Below are 19806 nucleotides of genomic sequence, written 5' to 3'. Positions count from 1 at the left end.
TAAAGTGTTTTGGTGACTCATACAGATGCGGTAAAGATTTCAGATTTTGGGACGTCTAAGGAACTCAGTGACAAAAGCACGAAGATGTCCTTTGCTGGCACAGTCGCGTGGATGGCACCAGAGGTGATACGCAATGAACCTGTCTCTGAAAAAGTTGATATATGGTGAGCAGCCCAACTAAGAGGCCTTCCCACTTCCCCTATTAGCCCTTCCCTCCTTCGACACTTGTCCTTTCCCAAAGTATTCCTTCCTGTTATTCACTTGTAAGTCTCCTATTATAAATCATCAGTTTTGCAGACCTTCACAGAATAGACTGAACTTTCTGGAAAATGGAAAGTTAACTTCAAATAAACATTTAGTGTAGAAGTCTTTGTGAGATATACTACATAATTCTCACCTTAAATAAAATACACTAAACTAAGTTTACCTGGGCTTGGTCCCTCAGACCATCACTGTATATATCAGTGATGTATGTTGCGGTGATATGGTTATGTGCTGTAGAGTTACTGGAAGTGTATAATAGGGCTGCTTGCCCTTTTATCATGCATCCCCTATGAGCTATGCTGTTTTGGGTTTGTTGTTGTTGTTGTTGTTTTTTGCCTTTTAAAAATATCCACTTTTCCTTTGAGATTATGAATCTTTACTATTAATCGTCTATTTCCCCATAGTCACTTTTCTTCCGTCCTTAAGAATGGCTACTAATAACTCTTAGGCTAAAAACCAAAATAATAGAATATGTTAAAATGACATGTAACACCAGAGTAAGATAAAGTAGAAATGGGGGATCATTTGTAATTTGGATAATTATCACCAATGCATCCTCCTTTGGGATTATACCAATTATGTTCCCAACAGAAATGTGTAAGTGTTTTCTCAGTCTCACCAACAAAATGTGTTAACTTTTTGGATTTTTGCCAACCATCTAGGTAACACATGGTATCTTGGGTGCTGTTTAAATGTGGGTTCCCCTTATAAGTTACAATGTACATTTTTTCATATGTTTACAAACCATTTATAATTTATTTGTGAGCTATTCTTATCCTTTGCTTAGCTCTCTGATCTTGATTCTTATCAATTTATAGAAGTATTTTATATATTAAGGAGATTAGTCTTTTGTGTATAGCCTTTTGTGTATAATTTTCCTATTTTGTTATTTTGTTTATGGTGGAGTTCTTTCTCCATGCTAGATTTTTTTTTAAATGCAATTTAACTGATCAATGTCTATGTTTGTAGTTTTTGGATTTCATAATTAGAAAGCTTTTGCCACTCTAAGATTAGTAAAAAGAAAAAAAAAATTCCCATGTGTTCTGTCAGGGTTTTATGGTTTCATTTTTTTTCTTTTCACATTTGAATTTTTGATTCATTTGGAATGTATCTTGATGTAAGATGAGCTGTAGGGACGTCTGGGTGGCTCAGTGGTTGAGCATCTGCCTTTGGCTCCAGTCGTGATCCCGGGGTCATGGGATTGAGTCCCCCACAGGGCTCCCCGCAAGGAGCCTGCTTGTCCCTCTGCCTGTGTCTCTGCCTCTCTGTGTCTCTCATGAGTAAATAAATAAAATCCCCTCCCCCAAAAAAGATGAGCTGTAGATTTAATTTTTCCCCTAGTTGTCCCAATAGCATTTCCTGACTAGTCAGTGTTCCCTCACTGTTCTGGGATGTCACTTCTATCATATACTCAAGCCCTGTATGTATTTGGCCTATTTATGGATTTCTGTTCCATTCCATTAGTACGGCTGTCTATTCACTTGCTAGAGTTAATTACCAAAGCCTTATAATATTTCTTAATATCAAGCTGTATTGGTTACCCCTCACTGAATTTCTTTTTCTTAGTTTTCCTGGCTGTTTCTGTTCTTCTTATGGCAGTATTAGAATTTTGAAACTGGGTATATATTTGGCTGAAAATTAATAAAGAATTCAAAACAAACCTGTATTTCTGCACTGTCTTTGGTACCTGTACCTGGTACTACTATAGGTCTTTTGGAGTGGTGCTTTGGGAGCTGCTGACAGGAGAGATTCCTTACAAAGATGTAGACTCTTCAGCCATTATTTGGGGTGTTGGAAGCAATAGTCTACACCTTCCAGTTCCTTCCACTTGCCCCGATGGATTCAAAATCCTTATGAAACAGACATGGTAAGAAATCTACTTCTTCCAAGATTCTTTTACCTTCTTACTCAAAACCACATTTAAAATTTCTCTGAAACTACAGGGAGGTCTCTGATATGGATTTGAAGTGAGTCACCTGGTTAAAGCCTGGCAGACCTGGAGTTGTTGATAAATAAAAAATTTGGTATATCCTGAAATAGTAGGCCTTAGTAAATGATAGCTATTATCACTTTACTAGTCCTAAGGGGCTACTATTATCAAACACTGATCCTGGAGATGTACATTTTAGCATCACAGGTATCTCCTAATTACATTTTCCTTTTCCTCTTCAGTATGTGAGCACTGCCTGAGATATAGCCATGCATGAAGCCAAAAATGCTTCTTATAAAGTAGAATAAAATCTTTATGTTCCTGGACACAACCTCTACAATGCACAAGCTGTTTTGTTTTTTTTTAACTTGTAGGCAGAGCAAACCTCGCAACCGCCCTTCCTTCCGGCAGACACTCATGCACTTAGACATCGCTTCTGCAGATGTTCTTGCCACCCCACAAGAAACCTACTTCAAGTCTCAGGTAAGTCTGGAAACTTTCTTCCACTGTGCGGAACACACAGCCAGGGGACCCCCAATGAGAAAGAGAAACTCTTAGAACCATTCTGATTTTCATAACAATTATAGAGCTCTAGTTATTGTGAAGTGGTAACTTTGCTACCTCACAAAGAGGAAATTTTGGACTTTTCTAAATACTTAAGATACATCATTATCTCATTTCAAACTGAACCACCCAGGTGTCCCTCAAAAGTCTTTTTTTTAATTTTTAAAGATTTTTATTTATTTATTCATGAGAGACACACACACACACACACACACACACACACACAGACAGAGACAGAGACATAGGCAGAGGAAGAAGCAGGCCCCGGCAGGGACCCCAATGCGGGACTCAATCCCAGGACCCCGAGATCACTCCCTGAGCCAAAAGCAGACCCTCATCCACTGAGCCATCTAGGCATCCTATCATGATCTCATTTCAGAGGAACATGTGTAAGAATGTCATCCTCATAGTGGTGAAATTGTTGAAAAGAGGAATATATTTGCATTAGACTTATTGCTGACCAGGGCACCTTGCTGGCTCGGTTGGAAGAGCTTGCAACTCTTGATCTTGGGATTGTGAGTTCAAGCCCCATGTTGGGTGTGGAGATTACTTAGATTAAAAAAAAAAAAAAAAGTTAAAAAATAATTCCTGCCAACCTTCATGAAAGGATTGCTTCCCTTGAAAGCAAAAATCTAAAGTACAGAGGAGGGATGTTAAGTATCAGAGAGAGCCCACGATAGAATTAGGCCCGGAGAGAACATTCACTCTAATTCTATGTGTCACCTATTAGTACCAGATAAAATGTAATTTAATGAATCTGTTAGCCTTTACTGTATTACAGGCCATTCCAGACTTACGGCTTACAACATTCATATAAACTCCCTTAGAACTATTAAACTATTGCCTATCTATTCAAATATGTGTAAGTATGGGGCACCAGAAAAGAAATCTGTCCAATCTTTTTGTGTTGGTTAGAAAAGCAGTTTTTGGTAAGAGTACTAAGTCACAGGCTATTGAGATAGTATAACTTTATGTACTTGGGAAACTTCAAATTTGAAACAGATTTTACTTAAATGCTCCCAGAATGTCACTTCTGAAGCCAGTGCCACATCTTCTGGGTACCTACCATATGCAAAGCACTGTGTAGTGCAACGAAGCATCCACATTCAGTATTCTCATTTGTCCTCACTCAATTTAAGACTCACTTTTACCAATACATGCAGCAGTAAAACCAAACTCAGAAAAGCCTCTTTTGGAGCAAGAATATGAAGGGAGGAGGTAGGGGAAGGGAGGAAAAGGAAAGGTAGGGGAAAACATTACACTGGACATCTTTTAATATTAATTATTTCACATTTTTCTCCCAACATAAAATTTTACCTCTCCTTAAATAGCCCCAAATCTGCTATGCTTGCTAGTTCCTAGAATTATTTCAGGTACTTATAAACTCATTTGTCTCTGGGTCTGAAATTCAGACTCTCTCTGGCCACTGATAAAGTATTTATGAACTAGCTACTGAAGTACTAAGAAAAGCAACAGACTCAAGTCTAACCCTTGCCCTGTGGTCTTGGGTAAGTCACTAAAATTCTCTAAACCTCCAGCGTGCTCATCTAAACAGTGAAGATGATGGTATCTTCTCTTCCTTATGGAGTTTTTAGCTCGGATCAAATGAGAAGATAAAAATGCAACTGTATTGGAAACAATAAACTGCTCGATTTTAAGATATTATTCACTGCCCAGGAAGCTACAGAAATTAAGCCTCCTTTGGGCTATTACATTCTGGTGAACTCCCGAGATGGCTAAGGTAGTAGCAGCTGAGGAACTCCTCCCCACAATGCTTTGACTTGATCCCACCCGAATGGGGAAGAGCTGTTTGTTTAGCACCTGGTTTTGCTTTCCTGCTGCACCTGAGGCTTCCCCCTCCTCCTGCCAGCTGATAAAGCCCAGTCCGCATCAGTTACCGATCAGTGGTTGTTAGCCATGGGTCTCCACTTTCCACCAAAACTGGCAGTCAAGGGCAGCCCCAGTGGCGCAGCGGTTTAGCGCTGCCTGCAGCCCAGGGCGTGATCCTGGGGACCGGGGATTGAGTCCCACGTCAGGCTCCTGCATGGAGCCTGCTTTTCCCTCCTCCTGTGTCTCTGCCTCTCTCTCTCTATCATAAATAAATAAATCTTTAAAAAGAAAAACTGGCGGTCAAGGGCACTGCCAAGAGCCCCAAGGACTCCTCCCTGAGAGTAATTGCTTCAGCTGTTTATCAGCAGTAGCACTCGTAAAAAGATGCAGCATATACAGCACAGATTTCACTACAGCATTCAATTCGGCCAAAGCTACTGCTTCATTCCTAGACAGTAACCTATTTCTCCAAGTAGGCAACTATTGCTTCTGGTATTCAATTGCATTTGACATCAGTTGTCGTTGCCGTCGTCTTCTTCTTTTTCTTTTGGTGAGCACTGTGCCCAATGTGGGGCTTGAACTAAAAATCCTGAGATCAAGAGTTAGGTGCTCTGCCAACTGAGACAGCCAGATACTCCCAGCATTTGATATCAGTTGTTAGAAAACATTTTAGCGAGGCCCCAGCTCCCCCCTGCTAGGTGGGTCATGTGCCCTGCTTCTAAGCTCTTCCACCACCACACTCTGCCTTTCCACCATTCTGATTCCCTCTTGAGTACCACTGCGACTACCCAGAAATTCAGGAGCTGGGATTGCAGACACATTAATGTGTTCATTATAGGAACAGACTGTGCTCCTTAAGGGGAATCTCATCATGGGGCTCCTGGCTGGCTGAGTCGAAAGGGCATACAGCTCTTGATCTCAGGGTCATGAGTTTGAGTCCCACATGGGGTATAGAGATTACTTAAATAAATTTTTTAAATTTAAGAGAAAAAAAGACGATTTCATCAGGAGCAAGTAGGTCAGTAGGCAGAGGCTGGGCACTCACGTGGGAAGGCAGTAAACAGAACTCCTGTGCCAGTCAAGGGGACTTGATTTCTAGGTCTTTTCTGATTCAGAATCTCTGATTTCCTGCTATTTAGCCCCCCAACATCCTGCTTCTCTATTCCACCAGCTAGGCTGCAACTGGCTCAACTTCTCTTTTTCCTTTTTAAAACTCATGGTAAAATATGTGTAATATGAAATTTGCCATTTTCAAACATTTTGAAGTGTACAATTCAGTGGCATTAATTAAATTCACAACATTGTGAAACTATCACCACTGTTTCCAAAAGTTCTCATCACCCCATTAAGCAATCATTTCCCATTCCCTCCTCCCCTTAGCCCCTGGTAATCTCTCTTCTACTTTTGGTCTCTATGAACTTAGCTGTTCAATCTACTGATTGAATAACTGGAAGGCTGGAGAAGACAAAAACCTTTTAAATGGTGTGGCCTGTGCCAGGCCTTATCTAGGACATAAAAAGGATCCCATTAATGGTAATAACCTAAGTCTCCCTGGATTTTTCCCTTACCTACTTACACAGGGTTTGAATGCCTTGTGAGCCACTCCCTACTCCCTCCCTTCCCCCCTGACATGCATTTGTGGGGGGATCCCCAGTGAAGAGTGGGGATCTCAGTAACCTCATAGTAACATCTGCTCTGTTTTCCACTGACTGGCCAGACACAGCGATCTCCTATCTAGTATCTGCTAAGTGTTACTTTATGGGTTGCTCTGTTTTGTGCTACAAGACATTAGGCCCAGCTGGCATCCATTAGATGCTGCCATAACCTAAGGCACTGCCATCACCCACCGGGAGCTGCCATTTCCTTCTGTAACTAAAGCTCTGGATTTCTCAAGATTCCAGAGCTATGCATTGTTCTGTTTACACCAATGAACTCTTCCTTTCTCTGTTGAGTTACACTTTGTTAAAGGTAACAGAGCAGTGCTGGTTATGGCCCAATGTTTTACAGATACTTTAGTGAAACAATAGGAGATGTACCCCCACTCCTATGATGGTGGCTTTGTTATAGATCAGGTTCATGCAGGATTCTTTCTTTTTTCATGCCTTATTTTCTCTCAAATTGGCTTCCAGCCTACCCACCCTCCATTTCTTCAGATATGCCCAGACATGTCTGAGCTGAAGACTAAGTGCAAATTGGAACTCCTATTATGTAAAGATTCTAAACATATGGGATGGAACTCCAAAATTAACATCTACCAATAACACCATAGCTTTGGGGAAAATACATTATTAATCAGGACCTGGTGTTTGCCTACGTATCCTGTTCCCTCTTCATGGGGGGTGGGGGAGGTGGGGGGATTTCTCTTTGGAAATAGACTTTTTTAATAGGTTTCTATCTTCAAAGGGTTCTCTCTAAATTCCCCATTCCCGTAAACTAGGTATCAGCAGATTTATTTCCTCAAGAAAAAAAAAAAAAATCTGTTCTAGGATATCTGATTCCTGACCACCAGAGGGAGATATTCCTTTCCTTGTCCCTTCTTTAGGTATTGCGCTAGGACCTACTAATAACATTTTTGCACAGAAGAGGGCACTTTAAGGCCCAGGCTTGGCCCCTTCCCTAATCCTTTTTTGGTCTAACAACTCTTGATTGTCAATCTTAGGCTTCTTTAAGTTCAAGTATTCTTACTTATTCTTACTTACTTACCAAACAATGGGCAGCACATTCTGGATCTGACTTTTTGGTGATGTTGTTTGGCAGGTTTTGTGCTCAAAAGTCAACTGACTGAGAGAAATCTTTCTCCAGTTGTCAGTCAATATATATACATGAAGATCTTGCATATTATAAACAGATAAGGATGATCACTTTCTAAATAATTGCAATATGATTTCTTCTATAAAAGTAAATGACTAACTGAGCCTGGGTGGCTCAGTTAGTTAAAGACCTGACTTCGGCTCAGGTCATCTCAGAGTCTTGGGATCAAGCCCAGATTCGGGCTCCCTGCACAATAGGAATTCTGCTTCTCCCTCTCTGTCTGCTGTTCTCCCTGCTTGTTCTATCTCTCAAATAAAGTCTTTAAAAAAAACAAGTAAATGAGGAACAGGAAATTTGGGGAGAAACCTCCTGTAATTTCACAATTACATAAGCATAACTTCTCCCATGATCTAGAGAAATAATTTCAAACATGAATCTAAAGGTAACAGGATAGCTCCAGAGGAAGAATATATAATTAGAGGCATTTAGTTATACATCTAGCCTTTACTGGAAATTATCTTAATCTTATTAGCTTCTTGGGATTGTAGTTTATATGCAATTTGAGGAAATGACTCCTTTAGCTATTTTCTAAAAACTGCCATATTCCAGCGGAGGTTTCTCTACTCCCTAAAACTTAGGTAAAATTGGCCTGGAACTCCATGCCTTGTGGAATTTCCAGTGTCCTAACACTTCTGTGAATTCCTAGGAGATTTGTAATTTCATGGTCACTCTCACTCTGCCTTTCTAAAATTTTTGAGCTTCATCCCTGCCATCTTGTGGTTCTTTCTCTCTCCTGTTGTTGGCCCAAACATGAAGTTCAGCACCTTTCCTCGATATCTAAAAAAACAAAACCACTCATTCAAAGGTGAGTGTCGGAGACTTTACCAAAGGTTTAGGAAATTGGAAGAGGCTTACATTTTGAACAACTGAAATCACATATTAGGTATTCATCCTCATTCTAAAAATTTTGTCAAACTACTAAACTGTCTAGCCATACTCTTTCTCCTGCTCTTTCTCGTTTTCTGTTCTTTCCCTCACTCCCAAATTCCTATAGAATTCCCTATATTTTTTTCCCAGGGCCAACTGTTCATACCCCTTGCATCTTCTACTTCAAGTATTTTTTCCAACATATTTTCATAAACAAAACCTAAGAGGAATTCTGGTGCCAATTATAAACATGATCATATTCTCTCTGGCACATACTTATACCAAGTGGTTATCAGAACTCCTCCTTTTGGCCAGGACATCTCAGCCACCATCTTCACTTAAAACTGAGCTCTCTTGTTCCAGAGGTGATGGCCAGTATGCCAGCTGTGATATTTCTGGTGGTCAGTACAGCAAGTAAACTGGAAAAGAGATGGCACCACGTGGAACTAAATACAGAAGATGAGATCATGGTGTGTGGGGTGGGGGGCACAGATACAGGAGCATGAGATATTTTGCTATCAACTAATATTTATTGAACATTTATTCTGTAAGGGTCTTCAGTAAAAGCATGCAGAAGGCAAAAATCTTGCACCTGATCCTATGGTTACATCAGGGACTGAAACTCCTAAAATATTAACAAAGTCCAATTTATCCTCATCCAGGCTGAATGGAGAGAAGAGGTGAAAAAACACTTTGAGAAGATCAAAAGTGAAGGGACTTGTATACACCGATTAGATGAAGAACTGATTCGGAGGCGCAGAGAAGAGCTCAGGTGTGCTGCTCTCTCCTTCTCTACCGCTTCTCATCCCCAGATCTTCAGACACAGGCAGAAACTCTCTTTGGGAATCACCATTTCACCTTCTACACACCTTTCACCTCTGCTTCTTATGATTAATTCTCTTTAAAAGGCACCCCAAAAGTTAGGCCTCCCTTACCACTGTCCTGTCCTCCCCCTGCATCCTTGTTAGCCTTATCAGATCTCTGCAGCCAGTTCTCCTGGAGCAATACTATTTCTTCATTCAGTGCCTATCCTAGGTAGGAAGGTAGCACTTTATAAGACATAGGTCCTGATCTCAAGATGCTTATGCCTGATTAAGGGGTATGAGACATAGACATAGATAACTGTATAGGATCAGGAGCTCAGCCTTAATTGCGTATTTCCATTAACATGAGTTATTGAGTATTTCCATAACATGAGTATTATAGTGTATTCTCATTAAGATATTGTCAGTGCTACACAGACAAAGGCTTCAAGTTATACACAAATCACATTCAGAGTTTACCTGTGCCACCACCCCCCCGCCCCGCCCGGCTATTCTGTATGGCTGGATGTGGCCCCTAAGGATAAGCCAAATGAAAGCTTGAATTTCCCATTTCCCACTCCATCTTGTCTGAGTCTTTACATCAGACAAGGGATCCTTAAATTTAGACGGCCCTCAGACAAATGCGTTTGAAATAAACTATCCCGGTTCTTATTTCATTAGAGCTGTTCTTTGGTCTGCCCCAAGGTGGCCAGCTTCGCTGATCCTGTATTTTCTTTGATAGGCATGCTTTGGATATTCGTGAACACTATGAGAGAAAACTTGAGCGAGCTAATAATTTATACATGGAACTGAGTGCCATCATGCTGCAGCTAGAAATGCGGGAGAAGGAGCTCATTAAGTATGTACCCAGAATTCTGTCTGTCCTTCCTGAGTTGGGTCTATCAATCAGCCAAAAAACACTGTTCTGTCCTATTGCTACTACTCAAAAGTAACACGGCAAATATTTTATTCATTCACCTACTATGCCTTAAGGGACATGCTGTGCACAGGCCCATCCCCCCATGAAGTTTCAGTTGAGTAGGCTTGCCGCAGAGCTTGTTATAGAGATATGTGCACTCGACAGACGTTTGCAACTTCACCCTGACAAATGGCCCCAGGAAGGGGTCCTCATTTCAAGAAAAGTTTGGTGTAGGTAAGTGGGAGCTTTTTTGCCCACTGGGGAAATAAAGTGGCTGATGAAAGTGGCCTAAGGTATTCTTGACAATGACAAGGAAACCCCGTGGTCTTGACTAAAACAACAACTAAAAATAAATGGGTCTTCTGTCATTGCATTGTGTCTCTCATGAAGTATGTTGGAGGAGGAAAGGTCAGTCCCGGGGTCCATCTGAGAGTGGAAGAGCACAGTGAAGTCAGATTAATTGAACTGAGCATCTTTTTCCCCCCCTTTTAAACCTGAATAGTAGCATTGTTATTCAAATAATGTGTATCTGTTAAGTGTGACCAGCATCTGTGAGTGGAATTAGCCTGTGAAAAAGTTCTGCCTACCTTTTCTGTCTGCGGTGACTGAGATGTGCCTTTTCCTTTCATTCTGCAGACGTGAGCAAGCAGTGGAAAAGAAGTATCCTGGAACCTACAAACGACACCCTGTCCGTCCAATAATCCACCCTAATGCCATGGAGAAACTCATGAAGAGGAAAGGTGCGCCTCATAAATCTGGGATGCAGACCAAACGGTGAGATACCTATGCCAACCTGATATTCAGAGAAATGGAAAAATACAAAATACATTATTACACAATGGTATATCCACTCTGTAGCTTATCATTAGCACACTTGCTTTTAAATAAAACAGAGTGGAAAAGTGAGAGAATGTGTCATGAACTCTAGGAATCTAGTTTTTTACTCTCTGAGACATAGATATTTACTGTTTTAGCATGGAACAGTGAAAAGAGAAATAAACTGAGGGCCAGGCAGATGTGGATTAAAATCCTGGCTCTGTCTATTATAATAAGCCATATGATGTGGGCCATGTCACTTGACCTCTTTCAACACCATGGGTAAAATGGTCTAAGGATTATACATGAGATTTCTTTTTCTTTTTTTGACCTCTAGTATACAGAGTTTGGTTAATCATCATTGGTCCATGTGTGTGCCATTTTTATTCATTTAGTTATTTTTAATAATGTAATAAGTGCCTGTAAATCCACCACCAAAAACAAATGCAAGGGCTTTGATACTTGTGTATACCTAACCATGTGGAGCCCCTCATTCTATTCCTGCATGAGATTTCTGTGAAGTTTAAATAAGATAAATATGAAATCACCTTACAAATCACAGGTACTAAAAACTGAGTTTTTGAGTAGTTTTTTTTTTAAAGATTGCCCTTTCCTCTAATTACAATGCATTTCCCTTATATTAGTTTAATCTTACAATGTTCTAACAATCAGTTTTTATTATCAAGCTCTACTAGATGCCCATTCCTCCCAAATAATGAAGAGTGGACTCTATCCCAGCCACGTTAATGTAAAGGAAAGAAATGTCCCAAAACCTGAGGTGTAGACCCAAGGGTCTCTACTGCAAAATGCAGTAAGAATAAGGGTAATAACAAAATGCAAACCAAGAATGTATTTTAAGGCTTTCAGAATAGTGGCCATTCTACTATAGCATGACTAATATAAATCTAAACTACTAAAGAGTAATTACATGGATTAATTTCAATTTTGCTTTTACTTACCACCCCTGATGACCTTCTAGTCAAGTTCTGAGAAATTGTTTGCAGATGGCACCTGGCACAACCCTTAGTGGATCCCAACACCTCTTTATTTTGATGTGTCAATCAGGGAACAGGGTGCACCTGCTGGCTCCTCCCTGCATTCTGCTACAGTTAGCACTAAGAGCTTCAGAGGAGAAAATACTACTGCTCAATTTTTCAAAATATGAGTTCATGTTTACTTTTAATTTTGGCTCTGAGAAATATGTTTGGAAGAGTTTGCCACCACCCGCACAAGCTAACTGAACTCATCCAGGAAGACGCCCTAGAATGGGTCTTTGAACTGCAAAGAGTTCTGCTTTCAATTGATTGCCCCTGGAGGATTTCAGTTTCAAATTATTTGGAAAGTCCAATGACTAAGTCAGAAGTCCAGTGACCTGTGAGGAGATCAGAGAGTAAAAACCATCCACCATCCTTTGGTCTAGATGTCAATGTGGGTTCAGTTGGGGACTAAAAAGAAGAGAATCAGAGTTCAGTTATGGATACACCAAGCCTGTTACAAGCGAGTATAACCCAATACAGTAGTCTCAATACCTCATTATGAGGAGAGGTTGGGAACAGGGAGAGAACTATTTCTTCCCATTGGAGACTTGGGTTCGAGTTATGAGTTCTGCCATTTACTTCCTTTGTGATGGACACAAGCCAACTATCCTCTAGTATCCTTCAGCGTGCTTATCTGTAAAATGAATATCGGAAAATAAATAGTGGGAAACAAGTGTGTTATATATTATAAAGTGCTTTGTAAACTCTGAAGTGCTGTATCATTGTTATTCTGTGATTTTTGCACTGCCAGGTTCAATAAAGGCAGCCTTCACCTGACTTAGGACACTTTCACCTCAGCTCTCTTCTAGATCCCACCATAGCCAGTCACTGTGAAAGTAGATGTCCCCACCTGGGCCTTGGAGGGCTCTCTTGCCTCAATAAAAGGCCCAGGACTACCTTAATCCACATATTTTCTGTGGCACAAGTTGCCCAGCTGACTGCAGAACCATGAACCTGAGACCAGAAGGTGCTCACAGCAGCACAATACTCTGCCCAACTTATCATATGCCAGTATTTCCTGGAACTTCTGTGCTAAGACGAGCCTTTAACTATTCTGAAAAAGAAGAAAAATCCATCTCCTACAGCCTGATACTAACTAATTTCCCATGAGCCCCAGATACTCAAATGTGGTCCTTGGTTCCACATTATCTGAGAATGTGTTAGAAATGCAGACTCGAGCCACATCCCAGACCTGACCTCCTCAACCACTTTAATAAGCCCCAAGTGATTAGTAGGCACCTTTAAGCTTGTCCTCTCACTCTCCAATAAGCCAGACTGGGGATTAGGAGAGACTTCCTGTCTGGATTCTCCCAGTAATGCACTGTGAGACGATGAGCCACTTTGGGCTTTGGATTCATCAGCACATAAGGTAGAGGTGGCACTGTGGTTTTCAAGCAAGGTCTGGGACACCCTAGAGCTTGCAGAGAGGTGTTGGGGATTATTGCAGAAGTAGAGAGGACGAGGAGGGACGAGCCCTGCAGGGAGGGGCTTCTGCTCTTCCACCCCTCTTCAACTGTTTCACTATATCTGCGGGAGGAGAAAGTTTGAGATATAATAGGCATATAACATTATCTTAGTTTCAGGTGTACAACATAACAATTCAATATACATATATATTATGAAGTACCACGATATGTCTAGTTAACATCCACTCATCACCATAAGTAGTCATATTTTCTTTCTCGTGATAAGAACTTTCAAGATCTCTTAGCGACTTTCAAATATACCATATGGTACAGCTGACCCTTGAACAACAGAAGTTCAAACTACACAGGTCCACTTATATGTGAATTTTTTGCAGTATAGTACTATAAATGTTCTTTCTTTTCTTTTTTTTTTAAGATTTTATTTATTTATTTTACAGAGAGAGAGAGAGAGAGAGCGCACAAGCAAGGGAAAGGATAAAGGGAGAGGGAGAAGCAGGCTCCTAAGCAGGGACCCTGATGCAGGACTCTATCCCAGGACACCTGGGATCATGACCTGAGCCAAAGGCAGACGCTTAACTGATTGAACCATCCAGACCCCTATAAGTATATTTCTCTTCTGATTTTAATATTTTCTTTTCTCTAGCTTACTTTAAGAATATAGTATATAATATAGTATATAACATATACAAAATAAGTGTTAATCAGCTGTTTATGTTATCAGTAAGGCAGCTGGTCAATAGTAGGCTATTATTAAGTTTTTTAGAGTCAAAAGTTATACCTGGGGGTGCTTGGGTGGCTTAGTCAGTTGAGCATCTGCCTTTGGCTCAGGTCATGATCCAGGGTTCCTGGAATCAAGCCCCATTTTGGGTTCCCTGCCTGCTTCTCCCTCTCTCTCTGTTTCTCCCCCCTGCTTGTGCCAAATAAATAAATAAATAAATAAGATTTTTATTTAAAAAAGGCTATATCTGGATTTCTGACTGTGTACATCTTTCAAGGGTTAACTGTATATATTAACTATAGACTATAGTCTCCATGCTATATATTACATGCTAGGACTTACATATTTTATAACTGGAAGTTTGTACCTTTTGACCTTCTTCATCCATTTCACCCATCCCCCATCTCTGGCAAACCCCAATCTGTTCTCTTACTGTATCTATTTCATATACTGAGTTTCTCAAAATTTATTTGAGAAAAGGATTCTGTTGTTAAAAAAAAAAAAGTCCTCCAGTTCTGTAATCTGAAGATTTATGTCTGGCCCCAAAGAAGGAAGGAAATAGTGGTGCTATCTGGTATCCTCATCTCTGCCTATACCAGTCTATCAATTCAGATGGACTGAATTGTTTACCTATGCACCCTGAAATCAGTATGTGTGAGGTCTACCGTCAAGCTTTGGCTTGCTCTTGCACATGATCTGCATGATCAGCCCAGTGAGCACTGGAAAACAGGACTATGAGAGGAGCCAGGACTCTGCTGGGCCACTCCTCACAAGCCCTTCTCTTGCTGGCTCTGCTCAACCTCCTAGGCTCTATTATTTCCCCCTCCTCTGTCCTCACCCCTTTCCCCTCCTTCCTTAAATATTTTTGAGTACAAAGTGTGAGCAGGGCTTCCTGCTAGTGTCCCTCCCATACACAGATGGATGGACACAGTCCCAGACCTCAAGGAGACCATGTCTAGACCAAAGTCCCTGAACTTAGCCTCTTGCCTAATTAATCTGAGGTTTCCTTCTTTTGTGCCAGACCCCTGTAATTTATGATCTTCCGTGGGATCTATCTAAATTCATCATCAGACAGATTTCTGATTGTGGGCAAACCCTTGGCTCTGCCTTGGCATATTGGCACCAGGCTGATAGCTGAGGTTGTGAGGAAGAGATCAAGAAACCTGTAGGATAGAATTAGAATTTAAAGGGGATTGGGTACCTCAGCTAGTAAGGCATAGAATAAAATCCAGAATGAATGAAGGAAATCCTTTATAGGTCATCCCAAAGGAAGATCTAAGTTGTTTCTACTTTCCTGCTATTTTAAACTATAGTATAACATAACATCTCCCACCATACATCTTCCTTTATCCATTGGATAAATCCCTGCATATAGGGCACCTGGGTGGCTCAGTGGTTGAGCATCTGCCTTCAGCTCAGGTTGTGATCCTGGGTTCCTGGGATCGAGTCCCACATTGGGCTCCCCGCAGGGAGTCTGCTTCTCTCTCTGCCTATATCTCTGCCTCTTTTTCTGTGTTTCTCATGAATAAGTAAATAAAATCTTTAAAAAAAAAAAAACCCTACATATGTGACTGGCTGTTTCAAAGGGTGTGCATATTTTAAGGTTTAGGTTATATTTCCTCGAACTTGAATGTTTTCATATGTTTAAAACCAAATCTTTCCTTTTCTCCCAGGCCAGATCTGTTGAGGTCTGAAGGTATCCCCAGTACGGAGGTGGCTCCCGCCGCATCCCCTTTGTCCGGAAGCCCCAAAATGTCCACCTCGAGCAGCAAGAGCCGATATAGGAGCAAACCACGCCACCGCCGAGGGAGTAGCCGCGGCAGCCACAGTGACTTTGCAGGGATCTTGAAAACCCAGCCAGCCCAGGACACTTCACCCCGTCCCACTTACCTACACCAAGCTCAGTCCCAGTACCCTTCCCCCCAGCACCACAGTCCTCTGCAGCAGCAGTACCAGCAAGGCCCTCCTGCCACATCTCAGAGCGTCCATCCCCGACTGGGTATGCACGGACAGGACATTGCCGCCTGCGCCAACAACCTGCGGTACTTCGGCCCCGCTGCGGCCCTGCGGAGCCCACTCAGCAACCACGCTCAAAGGCACCCCCCCGGCTCCAGCCCCGACCTCATCTCCACAGCCATGGCGGCAGACTGCTGGAGAAGCTCTGAGCCTGACCAGGGCCCAGCCGGCCCCTGGGGCTGTTGTCAGGCTGACCCATATGACCCCTGCCTCCAGTGCAGGCCGGAACCCTGTGGGTCCTTAGACATACCCTCTGCTGAGCCAGTGGGGAGGAGCCCCGACCTTTTCAAGTCACCAGCACACAATCCCCTCTCGGAAAATACCCAAGGTTCTGAGAGAATGGAAGAAAAGGACCTCAAAGGCTGTAGGTCTGCATCATCCCTTGGCATGCCTCATCACACCACCCCCACCATGCTACCTCGAAACACAAGGCCCCTGCAAAAGGTAAGCGGTCATGACAGCAGCGGCTCCACAGCATGTCAGAAGCTGTCGTGTTGTGCACACTAGAAAACCTACATTACGTGTCCTTTTTGTGAAAGGATGAGATGACAAAAGCATAATCAGAAGTCTCTTCGACTTTAAACTATCACGCCACACTGCTTATGGGATAGATTAGAGACTGCACTTTGGGAACTGTTGAACCAGAGGACTGATTCAACTGTATCTCATTTAGAAGTAGATAAATAGCCATATAGTAGGGATATGTAATCAAAACTAGAACTAGCCTAGCCTAGTCCTGATGGGTGTTGCAAGAAGGAGGGATCCCATTATAAAACAAGTTGGAAACCATAGTATTCTCTGTCCCCTTTTAGAGATTCCTAGTGCACATCAACAAATCTTAGGCTTTAAAAAAAATCATACAGTACCATGTTTAATCCGGCATTTCTTTCACCTTTTTGGCCACAATGGCTTTAAAAATAACATCTATTAATATCCCATGGAGCTAGCTTTCTTCACAATATATTTTGGATAGGTGCCTGGCTGGCTTAGTAGGTAGAACATGAGACTCTTGAGCTTCAGGTCATGAGTTCAAGCCCCACGTTGGGTGTGGAGCCTACTTAAGAAAAAAATAAAATATTTTTTAAAACCAATATATTTTGGAAAACACTGCCTTTATTAATAACCATCATGACCCAGAGAGGTCTCTATCACTGAACCTGTTTCTCTCCTCCTCACCCACTGGCTGCCTAGGGTTTATTAGCTTGAAGATAATCTACCATAGTAGTTAAGAACATGAGCCTGGGAGCCAAACAGATCTGAGTTCAAAGCAAGGCTTTTCCACTTAGAACCTATATGAACATTGGTGTCCTTGTCTACAAATGGGGTGAAGAGCAGACCCTGCCTCATTAGTTGATGTGAAGATTAAATGAATTAATACATATAAAGCATTTAGAACAGGGCCTGGCACATAACAACATTCCAAAAATGTTAGCTCATCTTGCTAATGAGTTTAAAATAAGATTATATATGACAAGTGTTTAGCACAGGGCAAACACCCACTCAGTTCTCAGCATTGCTTCATCTTGTCAGCATTCATCAGGAGTGCAGTTGAAGGAGTGAAAGCGTCTAAAATGTAAATGAGTATGTTTTGGTCAACTAGACATTTAAAAGAAGTTGATGTACCTGTCAGGATGGCTAGAATTAAAAAGACAAGAAATAACAAGTTGGAGAGGATGTGGAGAAAAGAGAACTCCTATGCACTGTTGCTGGGAATGCAAACTGGTATAGCCACTCTGGAAAACAGTATGGAGGTGCCTCAAGAAGTTAAAGATAGAAATACTATGTGATCCAGTAATTTAACTTCTAGGTATTTGCCAAAAAGAAAACCAAAGCACTAATTAGAAAAAAATATATGCACCCCTGTGTTTATTACACTCTTATTTACATGTATGGCCAAGATAGGGAAACAACCTAAGTGTCCCATCAATGGATGAATGGATAAAGAAGACACACACACACACACACACACACACACACACACACACACAATTGGATATACTCAGGCGTTAAAAAAGACTGAAATCTTGCTATTCATGACAACATGGATGAGCCTACAGGGTATTATGCTAAGTGAAATAAGTCAGACAGAAAAAGACAAATACCGTATCATTGACTTACATGTGGAATCTAAAAAACAAAACAAATGAACAAACACAAAAACCCAGAAATAGATTCATAAATATGGAGAACAAATTAGTGGTTGCCAAGGGGAGGAGGGTAGGGGAATGGGTAAAATAGGTAAAGAGGATTAAGAGGTTCAAACTCCCAGTTATAACTCACAAGAGGTGAAGAGTAAAGCATAGGGAACATGGTCAATAATGTCATAACTTTGCAAGGTGGAAGATGATAACTGTATTTATTTTGGCAGGTATAGCATAATACATACAATTGTTGAATCACTATGTTATGCACCTGAAACTAATATAATATTGTAAATCAACTATATTTCAATTAAAAAAAGAAGTCGAGGCTAAGGGCTGCTGTCTCAGAACTGTATTTCTTTTCCTACATATAGTGCTGCCGCTGATGAAGCATTGCTAGAGATTAAATTATGTTTTGGGTGGAGAAGAGAGCTCGTGCTCTCTCTGTCATGCTCTGCTCCCCCACCCCTATATGGCCAGCAACACATATTTTTTTGGTAACAACTTTATTGAATATAATTCACATACCATAAACTTCTCCCATTAAATGTACCACTCAGTTCTTTTATTCATAGTTATGCAGTCATTACCAATTTTAGAATATTTCCATCATCCCAAAAAGAAACTCTGCACCCTCCAGCAGTCAGCCTAGTCCCCTCCCTGAGTAACATGTGTCTTTGAACCATTCTGATGCAATTCTGATGCATTTTGGTACATTCTGTAGGCCAGCAGGCCAGGGAACACACACCCTATACATTTGGCCTCATTGGAACAGCACTCCCACAGGGCAGTTCAACTTCTCTTGACTGAGATACACTTCCATCGTGCCTCAGGTAAATGCTCACCTTGGCAGTCAGTATAACCCCATACCTGTCTCTCCAGCTCAAAAAGGAATATCGGAATACAAATGGGTAAGAGTGATGGTAAATTAGAAGTAAATTATTCTCGGAGTGCCTGGGTGGCTCAGTTGGTTAAGTCTCTGCCTTTGATTCAGGTCATGATCCCAGGGTCCTGGGGTGGAGCCCCACATTGGGCTCCTTGCTCAGTGCAGAGTCTGCTTCTCCCTTTCCCTCTGCCCTACACCCTGCTCGTGCTCTCTCTCTCACATGCTCTCTATCTCTGTCTCAAATAAATAAATAAAATCTTTAGAAAATAAATAAAAGTAAATTATCCTCAATCTTTGATATAATTACTTGGACCCAATTATCTACCTCACAAGGCATCACAGTAATCTAGCGTATCATGATTCTGGGGGTAAGGACTATTGATTTTAAGTGTGGCTGTTCTTATTAAAGAGAGATAGACTCTTCCCTGTGGAAGAAGATCATCTTCTCAGACAAGGCACTTACCCAGCCTCCCAGATCAACCACAAAGCCCTGGCAATCCCGAGGCCTCAGATATCCCAACCAGAGCTCCCTGATGCTTGCTAACATGCTGACTCCATTATGCACAGGTGCATTAAGTACCTGTTTTGTATTCATGGTGGAATGAGAACAAGATACAGTTTCACTCTCATTTAATATATACCTTAGTAGTGCAAAGGATCTAAGCATAATAACTATAATATTAGTGATAAGGTGATTGGTACATAGAAGAGGGAAAGTAGTTGTTGGGTTTTGAAGAACTGAAAGATCACTTCTTGGTGGAGTCCCTATGTCAGGGC

The 19806-nt window shown here is 41.4% G+C and overlaps 1 protein-coding gene and 1 long non-coding RNA gene across 11 annotated transcripts in view; one reads left to right on the top strand and one right to left on the bottom strand.

Annotated features, from left to right (window-relative positions):
* The window catches only part of MAP3K13 (mitogen-activated protein kinase kinase kinase 13), a 172163-nt gene that overhangs the window by 144936 nt on the left and 7421 nt on the right, over positions 1–19806 (top strand). For all 10 annotated transcript variants that reach the window (XM_072752520.1, XM_072752523.1, XM_072752525.1 and 7 more), the window contains 7 exons: positions 6–164; positions 1973–2131; positions 2569–2677; positions 8929–9038; positions 9812–9928; positions 10625–10762; positions 15660–16446. In XM_072752520.1, coding sequence (XP_072608621.1) covers positions 6–164; positions 1973–2131; positions 2569–2677; positions 8929–9038; positions 9812–9928; positions 10625–10762; positions 15660–16446 — 1579 coding nt within the window. The remainder of the gene's footprint in view (positions 1–5; positions 165–1972; positions 2132–2568; positions 2678–8928; positions 9039–9811; positions 9929–10624; positions 10763–15659; positions 16447–19806) is intronic.
* LOC112926280 (uncharacterized) lies at positions 8777–13368 on the bottom strand. The gene is made up of 4 exons (XR_003236294.2): positions 13081–13368; positions 12334–12475; positions 10576–10781; positions 8777–10414 (listed from the first exon to the last, which is right to left on the bottom strand). It is a non-coding gene; the product is annotated as an uncharacterized lncRNA (long non-coding RNA).

This window comes from Vulpes vulpes, chromosome 3, assembly GCF_048418805.1.
Source record: "Vulpes vulpes isolate BD-2025 chromosome 3, VulVul3, whole genome shotgun sequence".
Lineage (NCBI taxonomy): Eukaryota > Metazoa > Chordata > Mammalia > Carnivora > Canidae > Vulpes > Vulpes vulpes.
This window is presented reverse-complemented; position numbering and strand designations above follow the sequence as displayed.